At 42.2% G+C, this 17,966-nt stretch overlaps 1 protein-coding gene across 2 annotated transcripts in view; it reads right to left on the bottom strand.

The window, feature by feature from the left end:
* Window positions 1-17,966, bottom strand: part of ZNF407 (zinc finger protein 407) — a 1,574,765-nt gene that overhangs the window by 948,106 nt on the left and 608,693 nt on the right. For both annotated transcript variants that reach the window (XM_069219421.1, XM_069219420.1), the window contains one exon: window positions 4,682-4,756. In XM_069219421.1, coding sequence (XP_069075522.1) covers window positions 4,682-4,756 — 75 coding nt within the window. The remainder of the gene's footprint in view (window positions 1-4,681; window positions 4,757-17,966) is intronic.

Raw genomic sequence — 17,966 nt, 5'->3', positions numbered from 1 at the left:
TTAGAAAGTAAAGGGCTGTCTACACTTTGGGTGGCGTTCCTGCCTTTTTAGGTTCTGGCTTGACAGCATAGCTGTCACTAGACAATTAAGTGAGCTATCACTAGAGAGGGCTTTGGCTCCACCCACAACTTGGGAGCCAGGAGTACATATTTTGATTGGGCAGAAGTTGCGTGCTTCCAGAAGAATTTTCATGGCCTCCTCACAACTGTGACCATTTTTATTTTTCCAGCTGCAAATGTTTGAACTTTCTTTTGGGGTGGTGGTGGGGGGGGGGAGGGTTTGGAGGCACCATTTGTAGGAAAGTACCATCTTGCCTGGCATGTTACCCCCATATTTCACTGTATATATGTTGTTTTAGTTGTATGTGTCACTTGGACCCTGCCAGCCAGGGCCCCAGTGCTCATAAGTGTGCCCTGTATGTGTTCCCTGTGTGATGCCGAACTGTCTCACTGAGGCTCTGCTAATCAGAACCTCAGTGGTTATGCTCTCTCATTTCTTTCAAATTGTCACTAACAGGCTAGTGACCAATTTTACCAATTTACATTGGCATACTGGAACACCCTTATAATTCCCTAGTATATGGTACTGAGGTACCCAGGGTATTGGGGTTCCAGGAGATCCCTATGGGCTGCAGCATTTCTTTTGCCACCCATAGGGAGCTCTGACAATTCTTACACAGGCCTGCCACTGCAGCCTGAGTGAAATAACGTCCATGTTATTTCACAGCCATTCTACACTGCACTTAAGTAACTTATAAGTCACCTATATGTCTAACCTTTACATGGTAAAGGTTGGGTGGTAAGTTACTTAGTGTGTGGGCACCCTGGCACTAGCCAAGGTGCCCCCACATTGTTCAGGGCCAATTCCCCGGACTTTGTGAGTGCGGGGACACCATTACACGCGTGCACTATACATATGTCACTACCTATGTATAGCTTCACAATGGTAACTCCGAATATGGCCATGTAACATGTCTAAGATCATGGAATTGCTCCACCAATGCCATCCTGGTATTGGGGAGACAATCCCATGATTCCCCGTGTCTCTAGCACAGACCCGGGAACTGCCAAACTGCCTTTCCCGGGGTTTCACTGCAGCTGCTGCTGCTGCCAACCCCTCAGACAGGTTTCTGCCCTCCTGGGGTCCAGCCAGGCTTGGCCCAGGAAGGCAGAACAAAGGACTTCCTCAGAGAGAGGGTGTTACACCCTCTCCCTTTGGAATAAGGTGTCAGGACTGGGGAGGAGTAGCCTCCCCCAGCCTCTGGAAATGCTTTGATGGGCACAGATGGTGCCCATCTCTGCATAAGCCAGTCTACACCGGTTCAGGGATCCCTCAGCCCTGCTCTGGCGCGAAACTGGACAAAGAAAGGGGACTGACCACTCCCCTGACCTGCACCTCCCCTGGGAGGTGCCCAGAGCTCCTCCAGTGTGCTCCAGACCTCTGCCATCTTGGAAACAGAGGTGCTGCTGGCACACTGGACTACTCTGAGTGGCCAGGGCCAGCAGGTGACGTCAGAGACTCTTTCTGATAGGCTCCTTCAGGTGTTGCTAGCCTATCCTCTCTCCTAGGTAGCCAAACCTCCTTTTCTGGCTATTTAGGGTCTCTGCTTTGGGGAATTCCTTAGATAACAAAGGCAAGAGCTCATCAGAGTTCCTCTGCATCTCTCTCTTCACCTTCTGCCAAGGACTCGACTGCTGACCGCACTGGAAGCCTACAAAACTGCAACAAAGTAGCAAAGACGACTACTGCGACCTTGTAACGCTGATCCTGCCGCCATCTCGACTGTTTTCCTGGTGGTGCATGCTGTGGGGGTAGTCTGCCTCCTCTCTGCACTAGAAGCTCCGAAGAAATCTCCAGTGGGTCGACGGAATCTTCTCCCTGCAACTGCAGGCACCAAAGAACTGCATCACCGGTCCTCTGGGTCTCCTCTCAGCACGACGAGCGAGGTCCCTTGAACTCAGCAACTCTGTCCAAGTGACTCCCACAGTCCAGTGACTCTTCAGTTCAAGTTTGGTGGAGGTAAGTCCTTGCCTCCCCACGCTAGACTGCATTGCTGTGAACCGCGTGTTTTGCAGCTACTCCGGCTCCTGTGCACTCACCGAGGATTTCCTTTGTGCACAGCCAAGCCTGGGTTCCCGGCACTCTAACCTGCATTGCGCGACCTCGTGAGTTGTCCTCCGGCTTTGTGGGACCCTCTTGTGCAACTTCGGGTGAGCTCTGGTTCACTCCACTTCATAGTGCCTGTTCCGGCACTTCTGCGGGTGCTGCTTGTTTCTGAGTGGGCTCCTTCTTTTGCTGGGCGGCCCCTCTGTCTCCTCACGCAATTGGCGACATCCTGGTCCCTCCTGGGCCACAGCAACATCCAAAAACCCTAACTGCGACCCTTGCAGCTAGCAAGGCTTGTTTGCTGTCTTTCTGCACGGAAACACTTCTGCACGACTCTTCACGACGTGGGACATCCATCCTCCAAAGAGGAAGTTTCTATCCCTTGTCGTTCTTGCAGAATCCACAGCTTCTACCATCCGGTGGCAGCTTCTTTGCACCCACAGCTGGCATTTCCTGGGCATCTGCCCACTCCCGACTTGATCGCGACTCTTGGACTTGGTCCCCTTGTTCCACAGGTACTCTTGTCAGGAAATCCATCGTTGTTGCATTGCTGGTGTTGTTGTTTCTTGCAGGATTCCCCTATCACGACTTCTGTGCTCTTTGGGGAACTTAGGTGCACTTTGCACCCACTTTTCAGGGTCTTGGGGTGGGCTATTTTTCTAACCCTCACTGTTTTCTTACAGTCCCAGCGACCCTCTACAAGGTCACATAGGTTTGGGGTCCATTCGTGGTTCGCATTCCGCTTCTAGAGTATATGGTTTGTGTTGCCCCTATTCCTATGTGCTCCCATTGCATTCTATTGTGACTATACATTGTTTGCACTGTTTTCTATTGCTAATACTGCATATTTTGGTATTGTGTACATATATCTTGTGTATATTTGCTATCCTCACACAGAGGGTACTCACTGAGATACTTTTGGCATATTGTCATAAAAATAAAGTACCTTTATTTTTAGTATATCTGTGTATTGTGTTTTCTTATGATATTGTGCATATGACACTAGTGGTACTGTAGGAGCTTCACTCGTCTCCTAGTTCAGCCTAAGCTGCTCTGCTAAGCTACCTTTTCTATCAGCCTAAACTGCTAGACACCCTATACACTAATAAGGGATACCTGGGCCTGGTGCAAGGTGTAAGTACCCCTTGGTACTCACTACAAGCCAGTCCAGCCTCCTACACCATTTGACTGCTATTTAAGTGTCTTAGAGAACTAAATAATTTATGTTTTTCTCTGGCAGAAGCACAGATGGGACGAAGGTGGTAATTAACCAATCTTTGCTTCCACACAAATACAAACCTACTCTTATGCTATTTACATTGCTTTAAGGCCGACCAATTGGCTTTGCCAATGCTTGTTTAAACTTGCATCAATGAAGTGGCCATCATTGCAACATCGATCCCAAAGCCTCCTTTCTTCCTTCATCCACATTAAGGGTGATAGTACAGCTTTCATCCTGTGACCACCGATGATGATGCAAAAATATGGACTTGGAAAAAATTGGGAATGCTGCAAAAGAACAATTTGGTTCTGGAAAGAGTAGGACCCTGTTCTTTCTACCCAAAACAAGGTTTGATCACAGTGCTCAAACAAAGGTGTGCATTCCTATCTTTTTAAAAAGAATTATTACATTGATTGCAGGGAACAGTGTCATAGGGAGAGATCTAAATGTGAGCTTTTCGGAATGAAACTGATAAAAGCACAGACAATTATTATTATTTTGTTGTTCAATAACAAAGTGATAAAATCAATCATTTATAATTTCAGACAACTGTTGTCCCATCGTAGAACCAATAAATGAAGTGTAGGTAGATTCAGTTCTATTGCCTCAAACCTACCTTTTTTTGTATGTTTCAAGTCCATTATTGTACAAAGATCTTAATTTTTTTAATTCGGAATTTTCAATCTGCTGGATTGTATTTCAACTAATTGCCGCCCTGTCACTCATAAAATACATCTTTATATACTCGCCAACTGCTGCATTTTTTTGCAGTTTCTAGTTCTAATTTAGCCATGTGAAAAGTGAAGATTATTGTCTTAGGTCTTCGCTCTTCAATAGCCAATGCCTTCATTTGAAGGAGAAACTAGCAGTCCTTAACAGGGTACTAGATTTTCTTCAGTACTGCTTGTTATTGTATGACACGCATATCATTTAATGCTTGACCAGAACCAAATTAATTGAGCTAAACATGATCAAAGCACAGTGTGAAGAATGATTTTATGAGCAATGTAATTTGCTTCTCCTTACCAGGTTTAAGTTAGGTTATTAAACAAGAATTTTCTTATCCTCCTACACAGTTGTGCATTTGACCTATGGATCATTACAAAATCATCCATAGGAATCATTCTGTCGCCTAAGATGCCTCTACCAAAGAATTCCTAAACAAATGCTGATTCATTCCATTGTCTTCGGGACCTTTAAAGAATTGCTAGTTTATGACTTTTGCACCAAATTGCATGCCTGTTTCCGATTCAAACAAAATACGAAAAATAATTCCAAATGCATCTTGTTAATAAATGGTATTGATCTCCTCACAAATATTTGGTACAAAGTCATCTCAAGATCTGTTGTTACCTTTCTTTTGGTGTTCCAACGCCATGCTTGCCCAATAAGTGTGTGTTTAAATGTTTCTTCATAACAAAGGCCACCCTAAAAAAGAAAATGATTCATTTTAGTTGGATATTTTTGAAACATATATTACTATGTATTAAATAAAAGGCTTCAGTGAGGAAATAGATGGCAGAGCTGCATAGACTATTTCATGTTGACATTGTATCTTTTTAGTTTATGCACAAATCATGGGTCTTTAACCACCCGGAAGCAACAACACCTCAGGAAACAAAAAAATCCACATTGTTTCCCTTCTCCTACAGGAAAACATTGTTCCAAGGGCTCATCATTTCTAGGCTGGATTAGTGTAACTCTCTTTATTCGACTGTAGCTGATTCAGAATTAAATGGTCACTCTCATTCTGGGGTTGGGGAAGAAAACTAGTATTTCATTCAGTCCATTTCTCCACTCTTCATTGGCTGCCTATAAGAAAGTAATGTCTTGTCATTTTTCAACTTTAAACAGTAAGATATGCTGATAAAAGTACAAACATTTTTTATATCTTGTTCTGCCATGCAGTTTTCTCATCAATAATGTTATTGCAAATGTTGCAGTGATATTATCAATGATGTCATACAAGATATCAGGACTGATGTAATATGTGTGATACTTAGTGCATGGCGAGTGAGCAAGTTTTAGTTACTTTAAGCCACAAGTTATAGTTTCATGAGTTATGTGTAACTGTAACTGCTGAATTTCTATGGTTTTGTGTGTGTGTAAAATCTGAACCTAACTATAACGCCCCTGTAACCTTTGATTTTTTTAGTGAATTTCACAAGTTTTGTTTTTTTTTGCTTCTTTTTTTCCTAATTATAATGTCCCTGTAATCATTGTTTTTGCCAGGAAATATCTTTTTTTTTTTTAACTATCATACGTTAAATCAACCAGCACTGCGCACGGTCTGCTGCCAGACCCTGCGCTAGACCACCCACATGTAGCCAACATCCCCTGAATGCAGCCAATCCCATGCTGCACACGACCTTCGGCCATGGACAGAATGTGGTTGGTCACAGGGCCTGGCCTACAGGCCATAAATACAAGTTCGAACAGCATTATCTTTTGGAAACACATTACCTCAACTGCAGAGAGTTCCACTCTCTGTAAACAGGCAGCCAAAGAGTTTGTGCTGCAGAGGGTTGGGCCTACTTGTCCCAAGGACAAAGTAAACATAAAAACTTGTTGCCTTGACCCCAAACAAGATGTCCTGGGCGTCGAGCGATAGGAATTCCACATCCCTGCTGTCTATCTGCTTATCTGTTGATACCTCAGCCCTCTCCCACTAAGGCCCACATCCAGGCTACTTATCCTCCAGAGGAGCAACAGCCAAAAAATACCTTTTTCACAACTCTAATTTTTGTGAGCCAAAGCATGGGGGTCATTCAGATTGTCACAGCGAACTGTCCACAGCGAGTCTGAACATATACCACCTACCATGTTGGCATGGGAGGCAATAAAACCCAGCAAGTATTATTAGGTTTTAAATAGTTTAACAAGAATGGTGGGACTACCTTGGCTGCACTCATCAGCAAATTGTAATTACACTCATCAAGCAGGACGCCATTTGCAAAGCTCATCAACTTGGCAGCTCCCTCGGTAGCACAGGGGCTGTGCAAATAATTAATCTTGGCTAATAACTTTAACATTTTGATTTGCACACAGATAGACCAATTAGGTGCACCGGGCACACCTCCTCATCCAAACATGTGTATTTGCTCAGCGTTGTCCCAAGGGAAACAGATTCAAACGAAAGAGTAGAACGCCAGATCAGGGTTGGTCTACTCTCGGCAAGAATCACAGCCCCAGAATGGGACCTTCTTGAGAAACTCAGATGCAAAGCTAGTTTTTTCCTTTGAGACAAATCAGAGCTTAAAAAAAAGAGGAATGCGGTAATTTTAAGGCACAGGTAAAGTACCTTAGCAAACTAACTAAGCTTGAAGGCGATGTGACACTGTACAAATGTGTTATTTCTATGTGAAAATCTACCCACAGGCAGAATGCCTATACGTTTTTCTATTCCCCTCAAATATCCCATCAATAACAGGTTGTCGTTACCGATAAATACTGCACTCACACATGCTCCAAAGACAGACATGGTAATCTTCTTTGCATAGCATTTAAATAGTCATTCTCAATATGTCAACAAATCGAAGTGCAAGACGGCAGGCTTTGCAGGGCTATTGCTCCAATGACAGACAAAATATCAATTCCAGGGAGAAAAGGTATTTCTTGGAATTATGCATTATTATGCCTCATGCTAAACGTGCAGCACATTTCCTTAATATCCTTTTGCTGAAATATGTCTGATTCTAGATAAGAATGCAGAAAGAACTGATCAAGAGGCAGTCCTTTCTCTCTGTGATTGCAGTAAAACATCAATATAATTATGGCACGCGATTGCTTCCAACAATTTAGATATCAGTCTGAAGCTTCTAACTAAAATGGCTCTCTTAATAAGCAACAATGTTGCCGCTGTAAGTTTCAGTGTGAAAAGGGCTTGCAAACATTTCTGTTAATTATGTATTACAGCTGTCCTTCATAAACTTAATTACTAATCGCTGAAAGGCATTCGGGTTCTATTTGCATATGTACATGAAAGGCATGACATATGCAAAAATATGATTTTAATTAGCATGCGATGATATGAAAGCCTACAAATCAAACTGGCATGTTATTGGGGCTGTAGTATTATACACAGAATTCATCCGGACACGTGTGCTGTGCTCTAATGGACAATGGTGAAACTACACAACCTTCCAACATTAACATTCAATTCATGAGAAGGCCCTTGCTCGCTCACTGAGATCGATGCTTCCTTTTCACACACAATTTTACACGGTCTCTCATTTGCGCCATCTTCAGAATATAGACCAACACCATATTCTTTTTTTTTTTTTAAACAGCACTTTATACCTGTATATGTACAAAGAACAAGGTACGGCATACAACTGAACATTAGTCTTGTTGTATAAAGTCTCCAGAGGGTTTAAACATTATTTAATACGTGTTTAGAGACAAAAGAGCACCAAAATATTGTGTAATATACATTATTTGCTATACTGTAGGATAACTGTTGAAATTTTGTCAACATACATGAATATAAGCTATTTAATGGTGTTACATTTAATTAATTGTTTAATAAAACACATCTTTGTCTGCAGATAGCAAAATAGTCCACTCCCTGTGAAATATTTGAATGCAGAAATAATTCAAGAAAAGGGCGCCAGACAATGGAGTCAGTTTTATGCTTTTATTATAAAAATGACTTGAAAGATTTAGTGTGTTTCAACCAATCTGATTCAAGAGGATGCAGTGTTTAACGTATATTAACTACCAATACATGATCACGCTGCTTTGACATTAAAATTCTTAGGGCATACTGAAGGTTTAACAACCACTTATGTGCCCCTTTGCCTCTTGGAGTGATTACAGTCGGGTATAGGCACTGGCCTGGATTAAATCCAATTACTATTATTCCTGGAGTGCTCAGTTTGTTTCTTGTCTAACATTATGTTTATTTATTACATGCCTTCTGAGCGGGCTATATCCAAGGATCATGACTGACCCTCTAAATTGAAATCCCAAGTCTCAGATGAGGGTGTATTGCGAAGGAGTAACGTCTTTACACTCAAGAAAAGGGAGCTGCATAGGACTGTAATGTCATTGTCACTTCACATTATTTCCATTCCTTTAACTGAAACAGTTATACACCAACTTAAGTAGCACAATAATTTGTAAATCATTATATTCGAAAATATTTTATGTGGACGATGTGCTGCTTCCTAATAACCTGAAAACACATTTAATAGGATACTTTGAACATACGGGTGAATGTTTCATTTTGTTCATTTGTACAAAAGTGTGAAGCGGATCTCAGAAGATCGGAGTGGAAGAGGAGGGGCTATTCGCATGCCACGTTCAGTTATAAGTAGAATACAGGACATATGAAAGGGGAAGGCTCCAATGAAAATACATTATGACCATATCATAGTTCTGCAGTGTAAAAGTTGAACTATCATCACTAGTATTATTGCAGTGGTAAACGATGTGCACTGCCAGTTATTCAAGAGAAAGAAATCTTGCTTGCTTCAGTTGTGTCCACGATGAATAACACAATGGTAGAACAAAAAGGATTTTAATAGCTGAGAGAGATCATAAGACAGTTAAGTGAGAGTGGGGCTCCTCTGTAGGATTTAAGATGCTGAAGTATGCTTCAAGGGAAGGAGAGTTAGACAGTAGGACAGGAAAACGCCATGCATTTCCATACACCAAACATGCTTAAAAAAACATGCATTTTTCCTCTGAGGTTAACACTGCAAAGAGTCAAGAACCTGTAAAGAATGTAGTAGAAAGGGTCCCGTTCCACACCATGGTTAAACAGACATCATACATTAATGTGTTCCACCTTTCACTACAGCTCAACCCTGCAAAAAACAATATGGGCAGTGGGTGGTGGTGGGAGAGAATGAGAGGTTATCATGTTGAGACCAGTTAGAAGTAGAATCTGCAGATAACAGAAGATAAGAGAAGGGGCATAGAAGTGAGATCAAGGCCAGATAGGCATGGATGAAGATAGGAAACCAGGGAGGCAGTAGGAGGCCAGTGATCAGAAATAGAAGTTTGGCGACCAAGTTTAACAGAAATTAAATTTCAGACATCTGTCATTCTTAGATTGGAGGTGACCATTGGCAGGGAAGCCATCAATGATATTTCTCTGTAAAGGTCTCCTCACAGAAAAGCATTTTCAAGTCTGTCAGTAATGATGTGATGGAAGCACAGTATCATTAGAACATTATTTAATATTGTTACACCACAGCTTGACAAGTTTAGTGTTCAGATGTGTAGCTTCTTGCCACACAGGCTCCAGAAATCCCCTGAAGTGATAGGAGTTTGGGGGTGGTTTGGTGGATAGCTTTGTAGATTCAATAAAATACTTAAGACATTAATGTTTAACATTACATTGATTGAGAAGCAATGTAATGTTACCATACCGTAAAATCGAACAGGCATGCACTGTAAATCGCCACTGCTGCTGCTTATACCAGACTGCTTGTACAGGGTTGAAGAGTTTTTTGTGCTACAGGTGAGGTGGACATTTCCACAGTAAACTTCAATGGTAAAAGGTTATTTTCCATTAGGCTTAGATCATACTTTAGGAGAACTACTTCACTGTACTCAAGATTCCTAATTGAAACTGATCCTCTTTTAGATGTTTATTTATGTGTAAATCAAGGTAAAGCTTCTAGCCTAATTTGAGACAGGTTGATTCAATAAATGCATCTTGAAATTAAGTAACTCTTACTACCAAAAAGGGGCCGTGCAGCTTTGGATTGATTGGTGGGGGGGGGGGGAGGCGATGCCAGTGGCAGACGTAGACATACTATTTCCAATTGGTTGAGCTTTAGAAAACAAAGGGACAATCACTTTGCAGTTGTGTGCAGGCTCGACTAGCCATAATCACTAGAATAAAGCAATGGCCATGTTTTATGAGGTTTGGTAGAGCCATTCAAAGTTATCAATGAGAAAACAAAAATCAGTAGAAGGTAATGAGACACCACCTGTATGGCACCAATTCCCTAAACACTAAATTTGCATTCCAGACAACCCAAAATGTGATTGCTTTATTGTCTGTGGTTTATAAATGGGACCAAACCGTCAAATTTCAGTTACTTAAGAATCCTTTAGGATATGGCTGAGAGTGGCATGAAGGAACAGGGGAATAACTATAGGAAGAGTGGGAGATGGGGAGAGACAGAAGAGAACCTTTGGAGCAAAGGATGAATTCAAAACGTGTCATTGGATACTACATGAGTAATTTGTACAGCATGGACAAGTGAGCCATATTGCAATTCCTAGATGTTTGAATAATGTGTGTGGTTTTGAGGTGCTAGTGATGTCGGTTTTTTTTTTTTATTCAGTGGAGCTTACTTTACCGTGGAGGTCAAACACAACACTTGGAAAACAAGAAAATCACCTCTTTATAGTTCTTCACTGGAAAGGTGTGCCTGTTCATATCATCTTAGTAAAAAGTCCTGCTACATGACATTTGTAAAACGTGTCGTACACAGAGGCAGCGGTTACGTTCCTCATGTGTCATGAATGCAGTAAATGTAAGGATGTCAAAGTAAAGTAGGTCGAGTCACAAAATTTGATTTAGAGGACGTACAATTTTTGTTAGTGCTATCCTTAACATTTCCATAGCTACCGTTTTTTCAATAACCGCGTAATTGTGGACATTTATGCCCTCCACAATTTTATGAGTACCTATGGTGTACTAACTCCTTTGTGCATAAAGCACTGCAATGGCATTGTCAATAAAACATTTGCACTTAACATGGCCTTAACTGATCTGGAGGGAATTCTCAGCAATAACTATTGATCACCTGTCTAACACAATGTCATGGAAAATCTGCATTCACACAAAAATGCAATACAGCTCTTAAAACTCAATATTGTGAGTTGATTAGAAGACTTTCTAGTGGTGATGTGTCGGCATGCAACGCTTAAAAATTACATGCTAGCGCGAGGCCAAGATATTTAAAAATTAACCTCGATTGATTATTAACTGCAAAGGTCAAAAGCATTATTTTGCCACCTGTCCAATCACTCAAATCAGTCTTCATATTAGGCCTTCGGATTGACACAATGACATTGGAAACCATACACCACTATAAACATCAAGAATTGACAATATATTCAAACTCCTCGCACCTTTAACTTTAAACCCTACATGGTAACCCGTGTTTTCATATTGGAAGCATTATACTGACAAGTATGTTTCTGCAGTATCCTGTAATATGCCAAAGGACAATCTTTTACATTTGCTGATTAGTATAGCACTGTAAAGCATATGGCCTTGCAGGCTCTTCCTACGACTGCGGCTACACTGGAAGTCGAAAATAAATGACCAAATTCCCTTGCGGAACGCAAGGAGGGAGACTCAGATTTGTGATGAGACAGCCTGTCTGAATACAGAGCAGTCTTGTGTCTGTCCTGAGACGGGTTGCTAATCCAAGCAACTTGGGTGCGAGTGGAAGGGTTAATTGACTAATCAGAGTGAATTTTGAAGGAGAGAACAGCAGGAGGGGTTCCAATGATTCTGAGATGCTAAAATGCTTTTATTAATGATGAGAGCACAACCTTTCCAATCTACACATGAAAGTGGCAAGAAAGGCATTCACACACAAAAATTAGCCAGTTTTCTGAACAAGTTGGTATATCTGAGAAGCACTATTCTAGACCTATAATAGCCATGAATATTCAGTTATGTGGCCCAAAGAATATAAAACATGGGCTTAATACCATGTATCAATCATACCCAAATTTCCTAACTCAGCTGTAGCTTTGATCCCTAAGATTGGAGACAGCCCATTTCCTTCAGTGTAATCTTGCAGATGTCAGAGGAGAATGCACCCTTTGTCCAAACTTGTTTGTGCACCAACAACAAGAATATACCTTTGCTTGTGGTGAATAAGCGCAGTGTCCCTGCTAACCATGCCTCTTCTGGAGCTATTCTATTTGACACATAGATCTATATAAAATTGTTTCTCAAGAACAGAGACTAACCTCATGCCGATAAGACAACGTGTCGTGTTGAGGCCAACCGCAGATATCAGCTTGCAAATTAAGCCCAGCAGGTTTAACTCATATTTTCATTACAATGATGATGCAGGGTGCACCATAAGAAAGACAAGCAAGAGCACATTTTACGGAAGTGACAACAGACAGTTCACTTTAGAGTATGCATCACATGTTGTCACTATTATAAAAACCCTATTAGTTGGTCACCTCAAGAAAGTGGGTCAGACATCAAAACAGGACTTCAACATTAAGAAGGCAATTAAAGTCAGCACCCGATCCAATAAAGCGAGAATACAACAAGGCATAACAGCAAGATGTCAGTAACTAGTAATGTTTTGGTATGGAGGTCTTGAGATGTGCTTGGAGTGCATTTGTTCCCTGCGAAGAACAGGAAGCTAGAAATACATATGTAATATATTCGAGAATGAAGGCTACTTTTCCCAGGGTTGCAAAGAAGGTGGAGGCTTGCTGGAGGCGTTGGTAAAGTATAAGCAGAGTGCCACTTTTTTACAGCACTATCTAGTCTTCTTCAAATGAATCTTGGGTAGTTACTACCTAAATCCGCCGAATTGTTTTACATTGTGAGACAGAACTCTAGGAGCCCGAAGTGAGGGCAGGGGCTCTGTTCCATAACAATGAGGAGGTGACCAAGGGTTTTACTAAAACGAAACAATATTTCAGCACACTGATATCTGGTGCTGTAATGTCTTTGTGCAGCAGGGAAAGGTCATAATAAAAAAGAAAGGTAAATGGCTGTACTGAGTGCCGTTCAGGAGAAGTGACTGGTAGTGAACATATTAATTGACTCGTCAAATATTTATTTTCTTTGTCCTGTGTGTTGCTGCTCATTTATGTATACAAAACAACGTTAATTACATTCATTCAGCTTCCTTAATAAGCAAATAAAAACAGTGTCACAGGGATGAATTCTCAAACTCAAAAGGTGTTCTATCTGTCAACAAGAAGCAATGCATCGAGCACACATTTGATAACATTAGCATCATGAAACTGTATGTTTGATGTAAGGAGCTAATGAATACTAAGTAATCATGCCAGGCAGTGCAACTATGTAATTACATTTCTAAACAGACCTTGGCAAAGTATTTTCTTTGTGAAACTATCATTTTCTTTTGCTTTCATTGGCTGCCGAACATCTGTATACCATCACCTCGAGCAGGTGTTTGGTAATCTAACAGCTGCACACAACTCTTAAACAACAATGTGTTCTTTACAGCTATAAAGTACAATTCACGAGTATTAGCTTGGGAAATACAAACCTGGTTGTAGTGCATAGCAAGCAGTGCTTGCATTTGTACAAGAAAGGGTGTTGGTGCCTGGAGGTTTGCTCTAAAGCCCACAACTGTCGCTGCCGAATGTTATGGCGCAGTATACAAAGGCTGGGCAGTTTTGATTCCACCTCAAGCCTCTTTTATCCACCGCTATGCAAACCATGCCCCAATATTTCATTCTTTAAAGTTCTTTCTCATCCGTTTTTTTTTTTGCCACTATGTTTCCTCTTTTATCCTTGTTTCCCCCTTTTGTGTTTTTTTCTAATGTTCTGGGTCAGAGTCTGATGAGGAAAATAAGTGCCGTCACCAAAAAGGAGTGCCGTGGACCCCAAATGCAACCACTGGCTCAAATTAAGCACTGTTTGCTAGCATCCCAAGCTAACACAGAACAATTTACTGACACAATACTATTAATAACTCAGAATCAGAATACGCAGAGAGGCAGATTCTTACTTGTTTTGTGCATTTAAACTGAATTTAGAAGACCAAAAAATACACCAGTGAGAGTAAGTCACCATTTCTAGTTCGCAGAAGCAGGAAAGATGGGTGATGGAATTTATGCATTCCTGTAACCACTGTGTGCAGTTGGGTAGACTTGAAAAAAAATGGAGAATAATACCGATTCACCAGCCTGAATGTAGCTTTGCACCCTGGAAACAGCCAATCTTACTTGTGTCAAGAGCAGGGGGCCTAGTCATGGAACCATACTCATAGTTCTTGGGGGAAATGGTGGAAGGGTTTTCTGAGTGCGGAACTACATGCTATTTCCAGATAAACAAAACAAAAGTCACACGTTAAAATGCACTTTTCCTTACAATTCTGTATCCCAAATTTTACACCGACTTACAATTCCAGGTGTAGAAATACTTACTTCCATTACCCCTAGAAATCTGTAACTGACACCGATTTCAAAACCCTACTTCTTTACTTTTTTGGGAAGTTCCAAAAATGACAGAAATGTGATCCTAAAAGGTGTGTATCTTTAATAGACGTGGACAATACCTTGTTTCAAGGAACTAAGTCAGAGATTCCAACATAAATCAGGAGGTCCTGCGCCATTCCAAACTTTAGATATCCACATGAAAAACATTTCCATAAAATTAATTGAAATGGAAATTGCTTTCATAGTTAGCAATTATCATGAAAATCTGGTAAGGCTTTGTGCATGGTGATCTACAATTGACATTGAAGTCTAGAGATCTTTAGTGCAAGATGATTCTCTACGCCCCCATGGTTTTTCATTAAGTTGTGTCAGAAAACACTTTGCATAACTTGCTGTGCATTATGCGAAATAATTACTAAATGAACAGTGCAAAATAATATTGGCTGTTGTCCTGCATGAAAGACCTTCAAACATATATCTATGTAACTGTTACAAGCATATATTCAGGTAATTACTTCAAAATCAGCAGGGAGAAAGTGACAGGGTTTAAAAACTGTGATGTGACTGCAAGGAATGACACAAATGTGGATCCACAATGTGGATCGCAAGGGGCTTTGAATTTTAAAACTCCTGCATGCGTCCAGGGTCTCTTGTATTGGTCAATATTGTACAGTCAGCATGGCTTCTTAATCCCAAGATGTAGACAAGACTTTCAGACTTTTGAACTCTACTTTTACACAGCTGTTTTCAAGAGCTATAGTCAAATGAGTAAAAGTAAAAGTTAACTACATTAAACTACAATTCCAAGCATGCATGTAAGACTGCAAAGAGATATCTCTCCGACATACTGGAAGCATATATTTTTCAGCCTGCCATTCTTGGCAGTCGTGCCGTCCTTCTAGGTAATCCAGCCCCCACTTAGCCCCTACGGGGAAGACCATGTCCCCTCCTGTGGCACACAATGACAACATTATGCAGAGAAATTAAAGCAGGTAGTGTGCACCAAGATGGCAATACCGCTGCGTGCGCAAAGGATGTTGCTGGAAAATATGATGGCAGTGAAGACATGCTGCCAACATCTGTCCAATGTCTGTCCAATGTACATAAAATTTTCCCATCTGGGTGTATTTGGAACAACCTAGCAAATCCAAAATCAAAACTACTTTATTAATGACTTTAGCAGTATCAACATTCCTGTATCTGGTAGCATAAGCACCGGAAAGGTGTGGTATGCACTGACAGAGCGCGATCTGGTTATCAAGACCCTGGCCAAAAGCACGTGTGGCCTTGAGATCGGTGGCCAGTTAAGATTCAGCCAAGTGCCTAACAGACGACAGAAGACATCATGGAAACTGTGTAAAAGGACTTACTCCGTAACAAAACACAGCAAATGGCTTTAAAAAAAAAAAATGCTGACGTTAAAATCGCGAGTTGTTAGCTACTACATCACTCCAAAATATCGCCATTACCAGTGTAGGAACAAAATACCGAAGTCGAGAAGTCTGCTGTGCGGTTTTGTTTTTTCCTGCACTCAACCTGACAGAGCCGCGTTTTGTGGTAATAGGATCCAAGAACCCCGCATACCCAAGGCTCTAATTTTCTCTTGGTGACTATGTAATATTTTGCAACGTAAAACTGACGGAGATGGAAGCTATTTTGCATGGTACACTGGCGATGGCTAACAAATGAGAGTTTTGTGGGCTGGATGTTAGTCCCCTGCCTCATCTGCCGCCCCTAATGACAGCCGCCACCTGCCGTTTTATTGCCGCAGCTGGAGCCGGTTCACACTCTTTGGTGCCGAGCTCTGCCCACGAGCGCCAAGCTCGCGCCTCGCCTCATTACTTTGATGAACTTTTTATGGTCAGCACCCATGAAGACCTCGTCGAGGACTAGGCAACCTAGACTGGCTGCAGGGAGCGCCTCCCTCCCGCCGGCGCAAGAGGTGATAATGCGCGCGGCCCGTCACGGAGGCAGCAGCAGCCGCTGCACCCCCGCACCTGACAGGTAACATGCCATGAACTCCCACGCGAATCGCCGCGGCCTCTCCTCGGCCCTGCGCGAGCGGTGGCAGGCACTGTAACTGCATGCAGCCGGCGTCGGCTTATTCAATCTGGGAGAATAGGCAACGAAACAGTATAACGCACTCAAACCGCAGTCCGGTTAGGGGAATGCAGTCTTCAAAAGCAGTGCTAGAAATATAAAGTATGTACCACTGAATGCCAAAAAATGATTGAGGACTGGCAGCAGAAAGGGTGGAGTCGCAAGGGATGGCAGCCAGGGCCGTATTTAACTCCGGTGTGAATCTTTTTTGGCCAACTCCCTCCTCGGACTCCCTCACTACCACCGGGCAAAATGACCCTAATCTCTCCAACGCCCCTCTCTCACATGTATTTCATTTGCTTGAAAGCGCTGGTAATGGCTGCCTTTGCTAATCCACGCAGCTGTCTATATACAAGACAGACATGTTCCCAGCAGTTGGCGTATTAACCCTCTGTGCTTTAGTGCGGGCGTCAGCCACTGGCCGATGCCCACACTATCTCCCTGGTGTGGGTCACGACCAGTGGCCGACACCAGGGAGGGGGTTAAAAAATCCTCTGGATTTTTAAAAATGTTAAAATACCCCAGGAGACACAGAAGATCTTCTGTGTCTCCCCCTGGCCCCCTCATGCCCCTCTGGAAGCGGCTTCCTGCACAAATGGGGAAAACAACCTCAAATGACCTTCCCGAAGTTCCGAAAGGCCTCATTTGAAAGGGGAGACACTCACTTTCAAACGAGGCCTTCCTGAACCGGTTTCATGGTGCTATTGAGGGCCAGGAAACCCCACTAGACACCAGGGATTTCACTTGGGAGAGTGTCGGCCACCTCGGCAAATGCCCCAGGTTCGATCGGCACCCAGGAAAACCAGACCCACATATGAAAGTGATATATATATATATATTCACCACTAGTTCTCTTGCACTTGCAGCTTGCATCTTCAAAGCAATGCACATACTTCAACTGACACGTTTCAACTGTAGCTTTTAGGCAGCAATAAAAAAAGTCAAGTAAGTCTTATGATTATGTTTCTGCTACAAAAGGATCAGACTTTTGTCTAGGGGCAGTTTTAATGCCATAAAGTAGCACAGACAGTTTATATGCCTACTGCAAAGATCAAATCTGTATTTTATGTAAATAGCTGAGTACATTAGTGAAGTCAGCCATTACCTGCGCTATAATACAAATGAAATGTATGTGTGTGTGTGTGTGTGTGTGTGTGGGGGGGGGGTTATGGAGAGATGAAGGGCACTTTTGCAGGTTGGTAGTGAGGGAATCCGAGGTGGAGGTCATGGGAGTGGGAGCACCAATAATGATTGCTGGACTGGGCGCTAGAGGTGTTAAAGACTGTGACTATTGGTATGTGGCAAAGTGAAGTAATAAGGTGTCTTTTTTTGAGTGTCTTGAAAGAACGTGCTGATTGAGGGAAGAAGCGAAGGTAAGGTGACCTCTACTGTTGCACGT

This window comes from Pleurodeles waltl, chromosome 2_2 (assembly GCF_031143425.1).
Source record: "Pleurodeles waltl isolate 20211129_DDA chromosome 2_2, aPleWal1.hap1.20221129, whole genome shotgun sequence".
NCBI classification, from domain to species: domain Eukaryota; kingdom Metazoa; phylum Chordata; class Amphibia; order Caudata; family Salamandridae; genus Pleurodeles; species Pleurodeles waltl.
Note: the sequence above shows the minus strand (reverse complement) of the source record. Positions and strands in the feature narration are given on the sequence as shown.